The sequence below is a fragment of the Anser brachyrhynchus genome (assembly GCF_964034855.1).
Source record: "Anser brachyrhynchus genome assembly, chromosome: 18".
NCBI classification, from domain to species: Eukaryota; Metazoa; Chordata; class Aves; order Anseriformes; family Anatidae; genus Anser; species Anser brachyrhynchus.
Window position 1 is genome coordinate 3,842,443 of NC_137711.1, and position 21,248 is coordinate 3,863,690.

General features: G+C 37.8%; 1 protein-coding gene across 22 annotated transcripts in view; it reads left to right on the plus strand.

Annotated features, from left to right (window-relative positions):
• The window catches only part of BPTF (bromodomain PHD finger transcription factor), a 57,463-nt gene that overhangs the window by 363 nt on the left and 35,852 nt on the right, over positions 1 to 21,248 (plus strand). For 21 of the 22 annotated variants that reach the window (XM_080561121.1, XM_080561106.1, XM_080561127.1 and 18 more), the window contains exons 1-3: positions 95 to 1,080; positions 12,768 to 13,590; positions 20,264 to 20,487. In XM_080561121.1, the coding sequence (XP_080417247.1) occupies positions 99 to 1,080; positions 12,768 to 13,590; positions 20,264 to 20,487 (2,029 nt within the window). In that variant the 5' untranslated portion in view covers positions 95 to 98. Of the gene's footprint in view, positions 1 to 94; positions 1,081 to 12,767; positions 13,591 to 20,263; positions 20,488 to 21,248 lie in introns of those variants that run through there. The other variant, XM_080561115.1, reaches the window with a different exon arrangement.

Consider the following 21,248-nt stretch of genomic DNA (forward strand, 5'->3'; position numbering starts at 1 on the left):
CGCCGTGAGGGGAAGGCGGTGGAGAGGGTGCTGAGGGTGCTCTCGAACGGCCAGGGGCGGCCGGGGCCACGGAGCCGCCCGAGCTCGCCGGCCCCAACATGGCTCTCGCGGGCGGCGGCGGCGGCGCCCCCTGGCGGCGGGCGGCGGGCGCGGCCGGTCACGTGAGGCGCTCGGGGCCTGCTGCCGCCGCCGCTTCCCCCAGTCAGAGCGGAGCGAGCCGAGGCAGAGACGAAGAAACAAGATGGCGGCCGGCGGCGATCCGGAGCGGGACGCCGGCAATTCGGATTGAGCCCTCGGCCCTCCCAGCTCGGCGGCCCCCCTCCCCGGCCCGGAGCCCTCGCAGGGGGGGGAGCTTCCCCGTAGCCGCCCGTCCGGACTCGGAGCGCCCTCCCGAGCCTTGCTTCCCCCTCCCTTCCCCCCTCGGCCAGCGCCCAGAGATGCGGGGCCGGCGAGGCAGGCCGCCCAAGCAGCAGCAGCAGCCGGCGGCGGCCGGCGCTCAGGCGAGCTCCCCGGCTCCGCCCGCCCCCGCGGGCCCCATCGGGGGGCTGAGGTCCCGGCAGCGGGGCAGCAGCCGCGGCAGGTGGGCGGCCTCGGCCCAGGCGGAGACGGCGGGGCCCAAGCAGAAGGGGGCCGGGGCTGCCCAGGCCTCTTCCTCCGCCGGCGTCTCCCCCAGGGGGGGCAGCAAGAGGAAGGGAGGCGGCGGCGGCGGCAGCACCCCTGGTGGGGGAGGCAGCAGCGGTAAGGGTAGGGGCAGGGCTGGGGCTGGAGGAGCAGGGGGAGGAGGCGGAGGAGGCAGCTGCAACAGCCAAGGCAGGGCTGCCTCGTCCAGGAGGAGCATCAGCAAAGTGGTGTACGACGATCATGAGAGCGAAGAGGAGGAGGAGAGCATGGTGTCCGAGGAGGAAGAGGAGGGAGACCCCGAGGATAACCAGGACTCCGACGAGGAGGAGGAGGAAGAGATCATGGAGGAGGAGGACGACGACGACTCTGACTACCCTGAAGAGATGGAGGACGAAGACGATGCCAGTTATTGCACTGAGAGCAGCTTCAGGAGCCACAGCACCTACAGCAGCACGCCAGGTAGAGAGGCAGGGGGATAAACGGAAACAAGTCGAGGGCACCCCACACGCTCCCTCTAGGTTTGCAAATACAATCCGCGTGTATTCTTCCTCCCATGCCTGTACGGGAGGGATGCCTGAAGCGCTCACAGGGAGAGAGGGGCATGCAAATTAACCACTCGCAACCCCACGGATGCAGGGAACATTAGAAGGTGCTTACAAACACATGCAGCGAGGGGAGGGAGGGTGGGAGGGAAGGAGGGAGGGCAGTACATGCTGTAACAAGGGGATGCTTTGCAAATATGCATGGTGATTCTGCTCACTGCAGAAATGCCTGGTACACCAGAACGTGTTGCAAACAGTATCAAAAGTGTATGGAGCATTCACTTAATACTTAAAAACAAGGGAAACGGGATGCATGCCTTGCAAAGAGGTCGTTTCAAAATTTTGCAGGAAAGGATGGCTTGTGCTTGTGAATATAACTTGCTGCTGAAAGGAAGCACATGCAACTTGAAGTGGCCTAAAAAAAACCATAAGCACTGATAATTTGCAGGCTTTTGCAATCAGAGGTGTAACTGGAATCAGCGTTTACTGGCTTTAAGACAAAACTAGCTTACCAAGGAGGGAAATGAGGTGCATTGTTCAAAATGGAGATTGCATTGTTATAGTTTGGGGAAAAGTGCACAGGGCCTCATTGCAGGGGTGTAAACCTAGTTTTAGTTAATAAGGCATTCTTAAACACAAAGATTAAAAGCTGGAGGTTGAGTCAAAAGTCTTGGCATTACATTCTTCATTTATTTCAAGACGTGGCAACCTTTAAAACTCACGTTTGGGTTAAAGCTTTTTAAACATCATTGGGATTATACTTATTTTTTTTTAACCTCTAGTAGGAAATTTGGACTCATTTTTTTTAAGGCCTATACTTCTGTTTGTCCATAATTAGTGCGCTAGCTATGTGGTTTTCAAGTTTCAAAAATTCTTTATCTAAACTTAAGCACGTTGGGTTTATTTGAATTCATTCCAGGATGGAGTTCAAGCTTAGGATTTTTTTAAAGTCTCTGAACCAGGAGTGTAGTTAAATTTAGGCTTAGCCTAGGAGTGTTTCTGAATTGGACTACAGGATAACAACACTGCTGTTTTACAAGTATTCGGCCAATTTGGAAGGGGGCAGGAACAGGTTGTTTGTGTAAATGCATTGCATCTTAAAAAAAAAAAAAAGCGTAGCTAGCAGCCAATTTTTTTTTAAAGGGGGAAATACTGACTACTAAATGTGTCATTTGGTTTTATTTTAGTGAGTTAGTGGTATCAGCCCATTATGTGACTTTATAACAGTTCTTTAAAAAACTGTGTGAATGCAGTTGTTTTTCAGTCTGTATACCTATACACAGGAATTTAGATTAATTTTTTAAAATTTAGTAATTGTGTATTTAATTTAGAAATTAGGGGTTAATATTAGTTTAATTTGGTTGTAGGACAAGTCTAACAAGTAATTTATATATTTTTTTAATATGTGTTACTTAAGTTTGAGGTGTAGCTTTACAGAAGAAAAAGCTCTGTGCTTTCTTGACTTTTTGCTCCTTATTTTCTGTTCTGGTAACTTTCATTTACTTTTTTGGTTACTTGGTAACTTTTTTGAGAATGCTTTTGTCAGGGAAAGAATATTTTATGATTTTAATTGGCTAGGTCAGGAAAGTATTTTTGACACGAACATCCAGGTTTAAAATGAGTTCTGCGAAGTATGGGTGTATTCAATTTTTTGAAATGTACTTAAGAGTTTTGGCAAATAAGATAGCTCTGTGTTCATTGTTGTGCAAGCATAGACAGGTTTTATATGGTATTTAAGTATATCAGAAACCATTTTGATAATTTATGTGGTTATTTTTTACTTCATCGAGGTGACTACAGTTAACTTAAGGAATAAGTGTAAGTGTAAGCATTTTCATCCGTATGTGCTTTTTTTAAACTGAGTGTTGATAGTTAAAATATCAATGTTGTTGTTTTGGCATTTGCTGGCAGTTCTCATTAGATCAGTGTTGGCCTAAAGACCTCTCTCTTTCTCCTCACTTTTGCAAGGAGGAAGGTGCAAACTTCTCACTTGCTAAGCTCAGTCTGTCTTGTTTCTGCTGAACAAATGCCTACATTGTGATTTTGGCACTGACTGAAATCTTGGTCTTACCATAATCCAAGAAGAGACACTTGACATTAGAACAAGTTTAATAGGCAAGAAAAAGATCCACATAACCTATGTATCTTTTTATCTGACAGTGGCCAGCGCAGAGAAAAGCATTACAAGTAGGGCAAGCACACAGCAATACACCTCCAGAGTACCTTCCCAGGCTCCAGTGCTCTTTGACCCAGGTGCATTCAAAGCCAGAATTGGTTTTCATATATATTTTTTTTCCTTTCATATATTTGTCTTCAAAGGAGATAAATTGTAACATACAGCACCAAAGTTCCTGTAGTTAATGGTGAAGCTTGAAGGACCATCTCCTTTGTTTTAAACTGCCCCAACAGAATCGTGCTGTGCACACTAGTTTGTTTTTTTTTCTGCCAGAAGAGGCGACGAGCGATTGTTCTCTACTTATCTCCTCTAGATCACTTGCAGCCTGAATTACTGCAACCATCAGGATGCAGTTTTAGGGGCTGAGGAGTTCATTTTTTTTAAAGCAGGGTATTGAAAAATTGCAATACCAAACTGTCCTACCAACCAAGATTTTTCATTTAAATCACATCCAATTTAAGTATTGGAATACTTACTTTTTTTTTTTCAAACTTACCTTCTTAACAATGGATTAAAAGAGCACAGTGCAATGTCTCTGGCCAAGTAAGGGTGGATTCTTGTGCTCCCGCTTTGATGCTTATGATACATCTCAAACTTGAATAACTATTACTCTAGTATTATTCAAGCATTTAGAGAAACAAAATCTTCAAAAGGATAAAATGCCTTCGATGTAAAGCTTGATAGTGGTGTAGCTGAAGTTTGTGTGAATGGGTATAATGTTTGATTGCTTTCCCTTCTGCTGGACAGACCTTTGGTAGAAGGATTTTGCATGGCATGTTCTTTCTCGGTTATCCCTTTGTATCCCCAGAAGGTAGATGCACTTTTAGGATAGGTATCCCATATACCTTGTCACTGAACATTTTTGCAGTTACCTGTTTGCTGTAACTTCTCATTTAAGCTTGTCTCAGTTGCATTTTTCACACGTTGAAGGATTTTGAAAGAAGGGTTTAACAGTAGAGTTGAGTGAAAGGATTTGTCATTTCAGATACGCTTTTTTTTTTTTTTTGGATGGATGTTACTGTCCCTGAGCATTACAGTGATTGACCATCACTGTTGTTAACCAGTTACTTCACAAGAGTGCTTTGATCTTGAGGATGAAAGAATTTAAGTGGAAACTAGGTGCAGTATTTGGTGTGTCTGTAGTAATTTTATATTTTAAATATCTTTATACCTTCAGTCTCCTGAAGAGTTAAGTGGAGACGTTGAGATACAGTAGTAAGATATGCAGCCTCTTTTGTTTATTGTCGGAGAAGATTTGCCAGCCTCCCAAACATCTTATCGGGTTCCTAAATCTGGCATGCTCTTACTTTACAGTTTAAGAACCTAAACTTTCATTGGTAATCTATCGGTAGTTCATCCAGCTAATCACGAAAAATGTGGAAGACAAGTTCAAGTCCTGGCAAAAAAAGTAGTTTAAAAGGCCAAGCTGGTGGCTCATTCTGGTGTATAGACATGCAAATTTGCATTTTATCTGAAGAGTGTATTTGTCAACGTTTTTGTAAGCAATTCTGTGCAGCAAATACCGCACATTATCAAAGTATGTACATTTTTAAAGGTTAAAAAAGTAAAATAACTTGATGCACTGCAGGTGAATCTGTGGTACAAACTCCTTTGTAGGTCTGCAGTAAAATTTCCTAACTGACCTTTGTGTTGTGTAAAACTATCACACACTGAGTAGTGTGGATTCGGGGAGGAGCTCTTGGGGCTACTAACTTCTGAAATTGGTTATAGCATATCCAGAGTGTGTCCCAGATAAGAAATTGTCTGTCAAAATGTTCCTGAAAATGGGTACAATAGTGCTTTTAAAAAATATATTATTATTATTTGCCTGGATTCTAGGCACAAAAGAACTGTGACTGAGTACTTCTGAGAATGGCAGTGTGGAATTTCATTTGCTACATGTCTTGCACTAGTTATCCAAATGCTAAAATGGTGCTTTAGGATATAGAGGTTGTATATTCTTGGTTCCTACTGAGATGGCACTGATGATTAATGTTGAAAAATGACATTTCCAATGTACAATCAGTAGAAAAAGTCCACTTTAATGTACAATCAGTAGAGAGCTCCTGTTTGATTTAGAAGTATACTGATGTGTACAAAATGAAAAAATAATCAAAGAAGCATCCAACTAGGTTTTTAAAGAATATAAAGACCTAGTTCTGTACAAAACAAGGCAGTAGTCATCCTTAACTCAGGAGCACATGTTGAGAATTTCTGTGACATGAGTGCTCTCGGGATCTAGTCTAGTAACTGGTTATTTTCTCCTTTGTGATTCAACTTGCTAAGCTTTTATGGTGCTTGGTATGTCTCATTTTTAATGCTGGCTTAGATTGTTAAGTTTAAGCTGTTTGGATTTTTCCTTTTTCCTGGCAAAATAAATAACTCAGGTATGATTGTTGGGGAGCAAAATTCAAATTGGAGCTGCACTTTAAAATAGAGTTACATATGCATCTTATTTTTTTCAGAAAAAAAATCTGGAACTGGTTAACTTATGAATATTAGAAACATGCTGATTGTCCTGTAGGCATTTTCTAAAGGAGTTTTGAAAAGTGTTTTGAAAATTTTGACCTATCCTAAGAAAATTTTGGTTCTTCTGTTTCTGGTAGTGCTTTTCATAAATTGTTCTCATCTTAAACTAATTCCTTTTCATCATACTGTTTTTTTCCTCTCTGGTGTCAGCTGAGCAAAAGCTTTCCCAAGAGGTCGACTTTTAATTAAGGGACCGGTTTGGATATTGCTGTGACAAACCTTTAGCTATACTCAGTTTTTGCATTCTGCCACGCGGGGAGGGAGGAAAAAAAAAATGTTTTCTTAGCATTTTTGTCAAATGTTTTCAGTGATGTCTGGCAAGTCCTTGTGTGTTGCTGCACATTCTCATTTGAAGCTCGAATGGTGCAGAGTAGTGTACAGGGTAGGAAATGTCCAATTCTTGTAGGTTTATTAAAACCTAACATAAATAAGACGTTGGGTTTAGGAGAATGGTCAAAAGCCAAAGTTTCTAGGAGGAAGTAGACTACTCATGCTTCCAGGACATCATATAATTGCCAATGTGTTGGTCTTTATGTTGGGAGGTTTCTGTAGTGACTCAGGCACTGAGACACAAAACTAACCCAGTTCTATTTTACTCATGGAGGACTTTTATATAGTAGTAGCACAGTTTGACTTAAATCGTGGAACTTGAAGCCAGAATTTATTTTTTCTTCTTACTGGGAACAAATTGAAAACCTTTCTACTTGCTGGCATTAATTTTGTGGAGTGTGCCTTTGAGTTTTTTTTCTCTTGTTCTTTTTTTTCCCCCCTTCTGTGACAGATAAGCGAAGTATTTGAAACTCTGCAGCCTGCCTTTTCTTCCCTTTTTACTCTACCAAGTTTATCCTCTCCATTGCAACCATGAACACAAGCTCTAAGCAGGAGTCTTGGTTTTGAAGTGCTGAGAAATCGTGAGGAGGGGAGAATTTTAAGAGAAAAGAAATGACACTAGATGTGAGCTTTCTGGGCAAGAAGTGCTGGAGCCAGTGTTTATTTTTAAGGTCACACTAGTGCAGCTACCACTCTCCCTGTTTAAACAAGACAGTGGCTCTGGCAGAATATTTCCTATATAGAACCTCCATTCCCCTGTCCATTACTTGAAATATGTTGGGGCTGAAAAGCTGTGTTTACTACCAGTGTACATCTGGAGTGAAAGGATATATAAGTGAGACACGGCAAAATTGGATTGTTGTGATTTTTGTTAGGCTATGTGTGTATGGCAGTCAGCATACAACTAAGGTACAAAGCATCAAAATCATATTTAGTCAGTATAAGCTTTCAATATTCTGGACATGGATGCAAATAGTTCATTCAAATCCTGTTTTAAAACTGGCGACATAAAATAGAAGACTTGTTAAAGACAGTGAGAGTATTTTTTTTAAGTTCCGTATCCTCCTTTGGTAAAGAGTTAATGAGTAGATACAACTTTCAGTCTGTGAATGAGAACGGAGATGATTTTTAAGTCCTTTTCAACTCCTACTGATTTCTAAATTTCAAAACAAGTCAGCATTTAAACCAAACAAGTTGAATAGACTGAAATAATAATAAACTACAGCAAGAGTTTTTTTTAAAAAAAAAGTCCTTATTTTTTGAAATAAATTTGAAATAATTTTTGAAATAATTTTGAATTTTAAATCCTGATTTTGGGTGCTCAGCCTGTTACTTCCCCAGTTCAGTGACTTCATTGTATTTCAAATATCATTAGTGTGTTTTGCTTGAATATTTGTAATATAAATTATTTTAATAGATTATTGGAAGTGTAGACTGTAATTATCAATATCTATAATTAAATATGCCATATGAATAAAATTGTTTACTCTTTAATCTTAATTACAGGCAGCTCTTCAACTAGAGAATTCAAAATAGGGAGAGGCAAGTATTGCAGGCTACTTCATCACTTTTGGAGACAACTAGTGAAGGAATGTGATTTAAGAGAAGTATATGCTAGATAAAAAGTATAATTCTGAGACACTCAAAATGGTCTGCGTGCTATAAATAGTACAGTCACGGCAGCAGGAGGCTATTGGCAGATAAATTCATCTTTCCAATTAAGCTATGGAATTTGAATGGAGTCGAAGTGGACGTTTTCTTACATTGTTCTGGCTCAAACACAAGGGTGGAATTTGATTCAGGGATCTGGTTAATATGTAGAAACTAATTTAGAAGTATAGAGTTTACATTAAAAAAACTTGAGTCTACTTTGGGAAACTTCAGTGTGAGTAGATTGACTTTCTTTAATTAAGGTCAGATATACCTAGATGCAGTGTAATGTCTAGTCAGGCGGTGGTGGTGTTTAAAGGAGAAGTAACTTGATGCTTGTACACCTGCACTGGAATCCTCTTGATTTTTCTTATTTCAGACGAAGTAGTATATATTACATTTTCTACGTAAAACAAACAAAAAAACTTAAAGCTATGAGAAGGGAATTCTAAAGCTGGTAAATCTTTCAGGCAAATAATAAGTTATTTATCCAAATCTATTCAAACTATACCAAGCTGAACTGAGAAATATTAATGGCAGTAGCTGATATGGTAATACAAACTTAAGAAAAGTCAGCTCTATTTTTTGACTGCTCAGTGTAATCATTGCACTGAATTTGCATTATGCTGTTTTACTTTCATATACTATTTAAAATATATTAATGTGATGCACATATGTAGTATCCCGAATCAAAATGCATGTTTAATAGTATGTAATCTTCCATTGTATAGCCTATACAAGTTTGCACCTGTCTCAAATACTTAAATTGAAGTCATTAAACTAATTACTTTTTAATCAATTTAATTAAATTTCACTTAACATCTTTTCTTACAGAAAGTGTTCATGCTTCCATATGGAAGGCAAAAATCAATGACAATTGACGATTACAAAAATTGTCAAATCCCAGACATTTATTTATTTATTTATTTATTCTGACCGTACCATATTTGAAGAGACCAAAGCATTTTTTTTTGTCTGATAATGACTGTCAAATTCAGGTAGTGGATGGCTTTTTCAGAGAATATTTTATGTTTGAAAATGACTTATTTTTAGGCACATTTTGCATTATCATACCATCTTAGAAAAGAGCTAGAAAAGTTGAATGAGTTTATTGTAGTAAAAAAACTCTCTCAAAATTTGGGGAATTTTTCTTTAGTGTCTGTGAAGAACAGTTTGCTAAATGTGAACTGTGAGCTTCAGAAACCTTCACAGAGGCTGATACTTCATTTGAGTAGTGTGAACTGTATGGATTATCAGCAGCCTACAGAGAAAGAGCACTGAAGTAATTGTTATCAGAAGTACAAACAAGCCTGAAGTCCTTAATTGGAGTCCCAAACTGCAGTTCTTAATTCCAAACTGCCAAAAGTTGTAATTTTTTCTCCCCTCTTCAGTTGCTTATGCTAGTAGCAAGAGAATAAGGGAATACACTCAACCTGTAAAATTAGACAATTTCAATACAAAACAGACGGTAGCACTTGCTATTAGTATATTTAGTTGGCCTACATGTTTAATTGAAGTTCAACAGCCATTTAAAGTGCATTAAGATTTATGAGCCCCTTGCCAAAGGACATCTTACCGTTTTCAACTGGAGATTAGGCTTTGTTTGTTGTAAAAGGTGTCGGGGGTGGTTTCTTGAGATTACAGTTTACGCATCAAACAATAAGATATTTAAGCGCAAACTGTTTGGAATTTCCTAATTTCCAGATGACATGTTGTGATTCTCTACTTGACTCCAAGTTCTGTTTAAACTAGATACAGCAAGTATCAATAATGAATTGAAAGTGAAATTGGGGAGGGAGGGAAGCACAAAAAGATCTGAAATACCATGCAGCCAAAACCATTCAAGAGAAATATGTCTGGGTACTATTTCTTTCTAAAATATTTTGCATCTTTGAATACTTTCCTTGTTTAGCTCTGAAAACCAGATTATATGCAGTCCAGAGTTGTTCAAAGCAGCTCAGTGTCTGAAAAGAGAAATTAGTTTGAGCTGTTGAGATATGGTCTGTGATTTATGGTATGGATTGGGAGTGTTGAGTGATAGGATATAATAACCATGCTGTATACCATGGGGCATAACATCAACTTCTCAAATGAAGCATACATTTTATAATGCAATATTTTTCCTTATTGTCTAACCTATTAGATACTATAATTATTTTTGAAACTTCTGTGCTTTGTGCCAAAACAAACATGAAAATATGTAAGGTGATTTAAATAGAAGGTGAAGAGTGGTGTGAATAATACAGTCAGCTGATTACATTGTTCTTGAACCAAAGTACAATCCTTTGTTATGGTGTTTACTGATGTACTTTGTGTCCTGATAACGTTTTTGTTCTATAGCTGTAATTGGATCAATACACCTCCTTTTCAAAAGGAAGTGTTAAGAGAACTTTTTTTAATGTTTTCAGAAAATATTAGCAATGCAGTGTTTTAAGGTTTGATTTTTTGCTTCTCCTGTTGTTTGATGTAACATGAATATACCAGTTTTTACCTCTTGTGAAAGAGACGTCAGAAAGACAGTATATGGTTAGTCTGTTTTTTCACTGAAGGATGAAAACAATCTGTAAGAAGGAATTGTAATGTTGTTCATGGAGTAGAAAAATCTCTAGGAACGAGAGGAAATAAGTAGTCTTTGCTGCTTTCAGCAATGTTCGTTCATTCTAGTTTATCTTTGCCTGAAACTGTTGTTTTTTGTTTCGTTGCTTCTGATTCATTTAAGCCAGTCATCGTTCTTTGCTTCCTTTATTCAAGGGCTGATTCTTTTATGACTTTACCGTGTGAGAGACAAAATATTTTTCTGCTAAAACTGCAAACCCTGGGAAGAATCCTAGTTTATAGCTCTGCCAGCTTTTTGTGACATTTGGGCATTGGGAAGACCATAAGTAATTTTTGGAATATATGTGATGTCTTGCAAGACCACCTGCTAGGACTGGCCCTGTACTATCACACAATATTGAAGGAAGTTTGGGACCCTAAAGTAATTTTATCTTTGTATGTGCGCGCGTGTGTTCTGTTTTAATTAAACCAACTTTGTTTTGTACATATACAGCTAAGCATCATGATGATACAGAAGTCAGGCTTAATGTGGTTATTTCTTGCTGTAAGAAGCTTGCTTTATGGCTGGCTGTGAAACTCCTGTGTTTTCGTGTGTTTGCCATGATTAAACTTTCCACTGATTTGTGCAGCCGCATACTGGAACACAGTCATACAAGCATTCTTTCATTTTCCACAGAACTCAACTGAACTTGGACATTTATTTTTATATGCAAAGATGTTGACCCATTACTTCTGTAATGGAAACATCTGGCAGTTCATCTTCTATATTGTTTCAGAGTGCCTAGTTTGTTGCATAAGATTCATTCCCATCTTTAAAGTCTGAGGGGGAAAGCTGTACCTGGTCTGTCTTGCTATACTTGTTCAATTATTGATTTTTTTTGAATCATTTGGCAAATTATTTTTTACATCGAGATATTTCTTAAATTTATCTTTCCTTTTTTTTTTCAGTGCAGTAAAGTTTTAATAATATTTTCAAGTTCAGCAAGATCTTTATTTGGGTGTATGTATGCATTAGCAGAGCATCTTTTCCTCTCCACCCCATTAGAGTTATTTCCTATACTTATGGGAGAAGCGTAGGAGGGAGTAGGGCAGGTTGAACAAATGCCAAGGTGAACCATTACCTATTAATGGTAACATCTAAGATGACCGGAACTGAATTCTCCATTAATTTCTTTGAGCTAGTTTTGAGGAGATCTGTTGTTCGCAGACTTTGATCAAGAAATTAGCAGTAATTTTGAAATTCCAAAATAATGGTTGTATCACTCTTCAGTCTCAGATTGTACAGCATATAACATATGTCACTTTTTATCGAAGTGTGCATGTGAAATTCCTGCTATGGACAGCTTCATTTTTCCTTTGGATATTTTCTCTGTGAATCAAATGCTATGTGAAATGCTATGTGAAATGCTGTGAATCAAATGTAGATCACTTCTCTGTGTAGAATTGACAAATATGAAATTTACCTGTTGACTAGATTCATGGTATGTTTATCAGAGGACCTAAAATGTTTTTCATCTTAGTTCTTGGTTTTAAACCAAGATGATGGTTTAATTAATTTGAGATTGTCTGAATTTTTCCTTGTGCTTGGCATCTAGGATAGTGGAAGTAAAGATGGGAAAGTGTAGCATCTCATCTGACAAACTGAATTAATTATGCCTACTGCCTTTTCTTTCAGTTAGTGGATCTCTCTATTGTTTTATTGAGGGTCTTTGGTGTTTTTTTGAAAAACTTGGGATTTCTGAAGCCATTTCATTAGTGTCACATCTGAGTTGTTTCTGGCTTATTGATATCGAGGAGGAATATTCTAGTTAGAAAGCAGTGGATAGTGATTTAGGTTCTCTTTTGTGTTTCAGTTGAACTGAATTGATGTCCTAAGACATCTGCTTGACATAATCTTTTTTGCATACTACTGCTGAATAGGAAAATAGCTAGCATAATTTTTATACAAAATACCTGTTGTCTGAAGCTTGATTCTTCAAGATGAAAGTTAGAATTCCAAGAAGGAATGATGAACTAGTCATGCTGGATGAAAATGAGAAAATTCCTAGTGTGATACTTTGGCTGAGGGAAGTGTCTTTTTAACTAATTTGAATAATTGAAATTCTAGATGTCATTTTAAAGATTTAATAGGTATATGTTGTATGGGAAATAGAAGTACTTTTTAAAACAAAACTTCAGATATGTATCTTGTGTATTTTTTTATACTTGTAAATTACGGGATTGTTAGGTGATTATCACTGGCTGTGAAAGCGTGAATACTTAATTTGCAATTGTTTAGAAAGTTTGACACAGTCACTGATGATAGATATTTAAACATGTTGATTTGTGAATGGCAAAATTCTTATTGTTGTTTTTAATTCCAGGTAGGAGAAGACAAAGAGTGCATCGCCCTCGTTCTCCAATATTGGAAGAAAAAGATATCCCACCTTTGGAGTTTCCAAAATCCTCAGAGGACTTAATGGTGCCTAGTGAGCATATAATGAATGTTATTGCCATCTATGAGGTACTAAGGAACTTTGGCACTGTTTTACGCCTCTCTCCTTTTCGTTTTGAGGACTTCTGTGCTGCTCTGGTAAGTCAAGAGCAGTGCACACTTATGGCAGAGATGCATATAGTGCTTTTAAAAGCAGTTTTACGTGAAGAAGACACTTCAAATACTACCTTTGGACCTGCTGACCTCAAAGATAGCGTTAATTCCACTTTGTATTTCATAGATGGAATGACGTGGCCAGAGGTTCTGCGGGTATATTGTGAGAGTGACAAGGAATATCATCATGTTCTTCCTTATCAAGAGACAGAGGACTATCCTTATGGACCAGTAGAGAATAAAATCAAAGTTCTGCAGTTCTTAGTGGATCAGTTTCTTACAACAAACATTGCACGTGAAGAGTTAATGTCAGAAGGTGTTATTCAATATGATGATCATTGTAGGGTTTGTCACAAACTTGGGGATTTGCTTTGCTGTGAAACTTGTTCAGCTGTGTACCATTTAGAGTGTGTGAAACCACCGCTTGAAGAGGTACCGGAAGATGAATGGCAGTGTGAAGTCTGCGTAGCACATAAGGTGCCTGGAGTAACTGACTGTGTTGCTGAAATCCAAAAAAATAAACCATACATTCGACATGAACCAATTGGATATGACAGGCATAGACGGAAATATTGGTTCCTGAACAGAAGAATCATTATGTAAGTAAAGTAATTATTTAGTGTTTTCTGAAGAATAGTATGGTATTGAATGTACATTTACAAATGGCTGTCCTGTAAGTTGTTGTTGTCTTAAAATTATTCTTTCTTTAGATAAGACCATTACTTACTACTTAGTAAATAGAACTCTAAAGACCAAATAATTATTCCATTATTTTCTACAAACTAAATATTCTCGTAACTTTAAAGATGAAAAAAGGGGAAAAAAACAAGGACCATGGCTTAATTTTAATGTGTCTAAAACACATGAATGTGAGGAAAAGAAAGCAAATTTTAACAAGAACTCTCCGGTTTTCTGTAAAAGTTACTGAAACGTCGTTTAACTGTCTTTGTGAATGCACGGTGTCTAGAAGACTGTCACCTGCTCATATAGTATTTGGCTTTTGGATACTTGCACTGTTTTGATGGTCTGCCTTTGAAGCTAAGACTCTCAGAGTCACTTGAGAAAAGGTATTAACCAGATCTATTAACCAGAAATGCAGAAAATACTGTGTGTAAATTCTTCTGTAGGTGTAAACAAAGTTGAAATGGCAGGATGTGCCTGCCTTCAAGATGTCTTCTACCATTTAAAACAATTTCCTGTTAGTGGTTGATTTTGAGATACTAATGTAATAAACACCAAAAATTATCAAACTCTCATTAGTATGGGCATTGTGCCCTATTACGTACCTGAAAAGTTAAATTTAAGACTATACAAATTCTTTTTTTTTGAAAGGAAAATAGCTCAAGACACGGTTTTCTTATAAAAGACTATTGTAACATAATCATTTTGATAATGGAGGAGAAACGAAATGAAATTAATGGTATTGTTAGTTTAGGAAAAATAGAGGTTTTTCTGGATTTCTTGAAATACAATTTTCAGTACTATAGAGAAAATAAGGTAGGGCTGGATACCTTAACAGAATTTCATACTAAACAAACTACATAGGATGTTAAGTTATTAGCCAGTGTCTTTGAAAGGGATCATAAGGGCTGTATATGAGATGACATCTTTCAAACCATACACTTCCACGTACTAATTTTTGTCCTTTAAAAATAATGTCCTTTCTCTGATATATTGTTAGCTGATGCTCTAAGCATTAATTATTACTTTTTTTCTATAAGTTCTTATTTCACTTCTTAAAAAAAAAATTTTTTTAAAGTTTCTCCAGGTCATAAATGTCGTAGTGGTGTCAGGTAGTCTTTTAAAAGATGCAGGGAATTTTTTATACTCTTGCCACTTTTTAGTACTGTGTGCTGTCGTTCAGATGGATCAGCGGGATGTGATGGTGCATCTGAAGTTGCTGGTGTCCTCGGTGAACTTGTATAGGATTGTAACTAAACTAATGAATGTAGCTGTACTGCCTCTGGACCTAGCATTGTATTTGTGGAACATTCCTAGATGGTTTTCATGAGTCAAAGTGAGTCTGGAAGCAGTAAAGTAACTGATCTGTAACAGTGTGCTATTAGTCTGCTTTTGTTCCACGGAGCAGACAGTTGCATATATTACACTGGAATTTATTTGGACGATTCTCTTGTCTTGATGAAATGTTGCTCACTGGTGTCCTGTTTGTTGAATCTTCTAACCCAAGAACAATCTTTGTGAGTTGAAAATCTAGTAAAAACTAATTATTTTCAGCATAAAATCTGAATGAGATTGTTGCAAGTGTAATGAAAGTCTTTCTCACTTCCAAAGGACAAGGAAAAAGGGGTCTCTTCTGGTTACCACAGAAGAGTAAAAGAAAATAGGAGAATTATACATGAAGGACAAACTCCTCAGGTCTTTGAGAATCAATTTTCTTTTTTTTAAAGAAAGGGAAAAAAGCCTGGTTGTGAACCACCATGCAGTTGATACTCTTTTTTGCTCTAGTTGAACAGCTTATAGATATGCTCCTCTGTGCATGGCTTTCATATCTTTCATCTCAAACTCTGAAGGAAAAAGTTGCTCTAACAATAAGCTTGCCTTAATGCTCTACTGCACTGGCAGAATGATTTTATTCTTCTCACCATTACAGATCTGGGAACTAACAACATGAACAACAAAAAAACCCAGAATCACTTACTCTGGAGGTGATTTTAAGATAAATAGGCAGGCTTCCCCCTAACCCCAGTATGTAGGTAGGTTTGTAATTATCTTCAACTAAACTTGTGAAACAATGTTTTTTTCCCCAATGGAGTGGAGTATTTGATGTTTGGAAGGTTTTGATATATTCAAGATACTTTAAACTGAAATAAATCATTCAGGTGCTTCTGTATTTTTGTAAATCTATGCATGTGAAAGTTGTTTCAATTTATGCTTACCGTTGGTAATAACTTATATTGCAATAGCAGAGGCATCCTCAAAGGTTGCATGTATTGAACTTTTTTAAAAATAATTTTGCATTCCTGTTGAGAGTTTAGTGGGCAAGTGATTTGTTTCGGAAATGGTAAATCAGGTGTTATTAGTGGAAGTTTTATGCCCTAGTGGGGGTTTATTTAATGAGAAAACACATCACTATTCCATTAAAAATCAAAATAGATAAGAATAAAGCAACACAGCAAAAGGAAAATTTTATTGGCTTTTTTATTTTACTGATTTTTTGTTAGTGATAAAATGTTTCAAAACATAAATAGAAAAATATTTTTGCTTACAAAGACTAGAGTATATGCAGTTCATCCATTAATTATTTTTTCTTTTATATTCTCACGCAGGTTATTTGAGTTGACGTTATCTATCCTTCCTGTTGCAATTAGATACCATGCCTTCTGCTAGTGTAAATGTACCTGCACGTGCTTCCAAAACAGATTTTCAGAAGTATGTGGTTTGGATTAAAAATTTTCCAAATCATCCTGATGGAATGAGAATAAGAAACACATACACAGACATTCTGGTACACCTGCAGCAGTGGCACTCTTTAAGAGTACAATGTGGGATGTACAGGATCAACCACTACACTTTTCACAGAGCATAAACATAATTGAAGTTACTCCTAATGTGCCTTTTAACTTCACGCTAAAGCCAATTCATAATGGAACAAAAGCATTTACTATATAACTAAGTTCCAGGGAAATGCAACTTTAATTCACATAGATATTAAACTCTGTACTGTCAGTTTTTAATATCCTTCAGATCAGTAGCCAGGCTGTATTGCAAAAGCAACCATTTTGCATATATGTGTATTAAAAAAGTTCAAACCACACCTTACGTCTTGACTAACTGAAGGATAATTCGTAGAATAACTGCCAAATGTTAAAACCTGAGATCCATGACATTATTAAAAAGAATAGAGAAATTGAATTAATGCCATGTGATCAAATATATCAAAGGAAACTAATAGATCTAAAACCAATTTGTATAAACAATGATTTGAAGTCTTGCCTGTGGGTAGAGAACTGAAATCCTTTTTTTTTTTTCCCCCAGAGAAGTTTTTTCGGGCATGTTACTTCCCTGTTCCACTTCCCTTTTTGATAGTTATGTTACCATCACACCAACGTTTTTCTCATATTTAAAGAGTTTCCTACGTTGTTCATTGTTGTTCAATGAGCCTCTAACTTCCATGTTCATCACTTGTTTAAGCCCATCATTGTGGTTTTGTTTCCCCGTTTCCTCCTCTTCTGTTTTACAAATAGAGAAAAGTGGGCATTGTGAGGAGGTTCTCTTCCCATACATACCCTGGAGCAAATCTCAGCAGGATGAAAAAGCGAGAGAAAATTCCTGAGTGTTTTTTTTCAGTGTTTACAAGTTTAGGATGATGTTTCTGAAGGAAGAATAAGGAATAAATCAAGAAAATCAAGACAATCACATTACTTTCATATAAAGTTACTTTACTGCTTTCCAATTTGCATTTTAAGTAACAGTATCTTAATATTTTGTTGGTAGAGAACAACTTATTATTTTACTGGTAAATGTGGTAATTTTCTCTTTTTTGTCTCCTTATAAACAAATGGAAGATTTGTAAGTTTGGAAAACTGTGGACGTAACAAATTGGAAATATTGAGATGCATTGTTTGCCAAATGTCTATGAAGGGAGGTGACGACAGGGTGTTTGGCCCTCATTTTGATAGCAGCAACAAAACACAAAATTGCTATTCCTGTGCTGTTTGTACCTGCCTCAACCATCAAAAACAGTTTCAGATTTTTTTTCTGCTAGATCTGTTGTGCTATTCCTGTTCTTAGTGGGTCTTCCTCTATTTTCTCCACTTAAAAAAATAAAAATAAAAAAGAAATCTTCATTTTAATAGAAGCTTAGTTTAAACAATTTTCTTAATTCTGCAATTTTTAATTGTATTGGTATGGGATTCAGGAAGGGGTGTATCTACCGTACAAATTACAATTACAATTTTCTAGTATCTTCCATGTTCTCATTTTTATCAGTGTTAAAAGTTGCCTGTAAGGCCTGCTAGTGAATAGCTTCAGGCAGTGAAGGAGACTGAAAAGGTAGGAAATACTCATGTGATTCTTTTTACTCCCTCCCTCACAATGTATGGGACTGAGCCGAGTCCCCTGGAGGCGAAGCAGCACCAAGCTGGCGGTGCCTCGCTCCTCAGAGAAGTGCCGGGAGTGCTCAGTGGGTGCTAGCGCAGCCTCATTTCCCGAAGGGATATGGGACTATTTGTATGAAGTGTTCAAATTATTACACGACTAGGTTGTAGAAGAAGAGGTATAAATGGCATATGAATACAGCTAACAATTGTGTGACAAGGTAGGGGTTCAAAATGGGAAGGTAAAGGTGCCTTTTGGTGAGTTAAGTAATTAAAATATAAGTTTATCAACAGCACTGTTCAGCAGTCATGTTCATAAGCTACAACCTTACCCTTGCTCTGCCAACACCTTGCTCTCGCCACTTTCGTCAGGCATTTGCCAGGGAAGATAGCAACACAATTCAGAAGGTGTGACTTTCCCCTTCATTTTTATTTGGCTTGTTTTGTTTCGGTTCTCTTTTCTGTTGAGGGTTTTGTTTCACCTTTTTCTTTCTTTTTGCTCTGTAAGCTGTGTGCGTTCCCCTCTCTCCTTCCATCTTAGTTTTTGAGCATGTTTTTCTCTTCTCTTTCTGTGGCTTTTGTCCACTAACTATAATAAAAGTGCTTCCATTCCTGTTAGTGTTAGGAAATAACTTTCTTGGCTTAGAGGAAACAGTTCAAAAGTCAATTTTTCTTTAATGTGAAACTGCAGAATATTCGTAGGCTCAAATGATTGTCAGTGTTGAGCTGACTTTCTGATGTGTGGTATGTGGGCAGTCTTTCTGAGATGGGTTGTTTTCTCAGAAACTCTTCAAATTTACCATGCTAACCTGTTAAAACTAAAAGTTAACAGTAGCCTAGATGAGTAAATGACTAAGGTAGAAAAATTAGTTGCTTTTCATGAGCAAAGGCCATTATGAGAGAAATCATAGCATTTCTTTGCAATATACCAAGTTACATGAGCAAGACAAAACTAGTCTGTTTTGTAACAATGGTTGTGGCAAATCAGTATTTTAATTTTGAGTTGTATTGTCGTTATGATCAAGTTCATGGCCATCTTATTTTAGTGATATTCTAATTGCATTCTGCACATATTACAGTTTCGTAAACATGATGTGGCAAATCCTCTGGTAGATGACAAGTTGCCTTATGAATGTTCAGATTTCTGACTCTCTGAGGCCCATTTTTCCCATCTTTAATGTGTAAGCCATGTGGAGGCAGCCAGTAGAGAAGAATACAGAAGAAAAATTACTAAGGTAGATCTTTGAAGCTACAATCAGCTTTCCATCCCCATTGACAACTTGGTTTAGGATTATTAGTGAGCCACGGGCTAATAATAGGTAGGGCAAGTGTAGCAATAGCTTAGCTCCTCTTTTACATGTGATGAAGGCCAAGCTTATAAATCACAGTGTTGCCTCATACATCGTTCGCAGTATGGGGAGTGCTAGAAGTTGCAGAAGTGAGTGGTCCTGCCCACGGGCTGCCTGGGCTGCTGACCGGGAGCTGATGAGGCGGGCTGGAATGAAGCAGCCTCCCACAGAACCACGTGCAGTGTCCTCCTTAAGCTCTCCAGCACTCTGGGGGAGCCTGCTAGGCAAGATACGTATGGAGCTCACTTGGGTCCAGTGGCCTGGTCAAGATGCTCTTGACACTGTGTTCCTCTAGTAATTTTCTTTATGCTGTCATGAAGTACCCTAGATAATAAATGTGGGAATTCCTTCATCACCTCAGAGGATCATATTACGTTTATTTTATGTGCTTTGTGATGCTTTCACAGGTGAATGCTGTAGAGATGCTAATATAAAATATTTTATGAATATGAAGTTCCTGAAGTTCCTGAATTTGCAGCCAGAAACTCTACCTTTTCTGGATTCTGGAGACATGTACTCTTTCATTGCAGATTATTCGAGACTTAGTAGATTACTGGTTACAGTAGTATTAAATATAATGAGAACGAACCTTGTTGCCAGATTCGACAAACCAGTTTTCAGGAGACTCTTCAAAAGCTTTCCTGAGCAAGTTGTCATGAGAACTTCTGATGAAAAAGGGAAGGGAAGCAAGAAATTATTTGGATACTTAAGGGGGTGTATATGAGTGTACTCATGTGCTTTGTTTCTGTTTGTTTATTCACATTCAGGTGTTGGCATTAATATTTCTCTACAAAAAGTAGGGTGATAATCATTTTTGTCATTTATCCAGATACTTAAAAATTAATATTTTAAAAATACTCTTATAGAGAGGAAGATTCAGAAAGTGAGAAAGATAAGAAAATCTGGTACTATAGCACAAAGATACAGCTGGCAGAGTTAATTGAATGCCTAGACAAAGATTACTGGGAAGCTGACCTATGCAAAACTCTGGAAGAAATGCGTGAAGAAATTCATCGGCACATGGATGTTACAGAGGACCTTACTAATAAAGCAAGGGGCAGCAACAAGTCGTTCCTTTCTGCAGCAAATGGTAAGCATATTCAGTCTAACAGGAATAAATGTTGCACTTTGAATCTAATACTAGCTTCTATTTATTTTATTGTAAGGTGCGTATTGGGCTAAAGTGACACTACCAGTTATTTTCAGTGTGTTATTAAAGTTCTTGTTATTAAAAAAAAAAAGTTAGGTACACTTCTGGACTTACAGAAAAAAGATTTTTACGTCAGTTTGCCAGAACAACTGTTTTTTGATGTTCGCTGTCCTTTTTAACAGTTTAATTATTGTTTATATGTGATAGCCTGTTTGTATCAAACTACATTTCCTTTATCCTGATATAGCATGGATTTTGACTTAAAACTCATTTTATAGTGAGTGACTTGACCTTGAGTGAAGTGTTTTTTAGCAAAACATTAAGTATCTTGTTAGCTGGAATTGTTTGGGAAAACATATGACTAAATGAATGGATGTGTGGCAGGAAATGCTTTTACATCCCACTTCATGAACGTAACACAAATGCTCGGAGCCAGGTCAGTGCTTGTAGCTCAGGACTGTTCCCACTATCCACAGTTGGATAGTGAGTATGGAGCTGCGAAGAAGCATCATGCTGGTGTACCAGCATGGATATGTAGTGATGACTTCTTGTAGGCCTGTGTCTACATCGTTTGCTCCAGGATGTCCTGAATGATTCAGATTTTTGATTTGCTTAGGGTGTGTCAGATTGTGATCATTCCAAGTGTTGGAGTAGGGCTGTTAACTGTCAAATGTTTGTTGATATGCTGTCTTATACACATG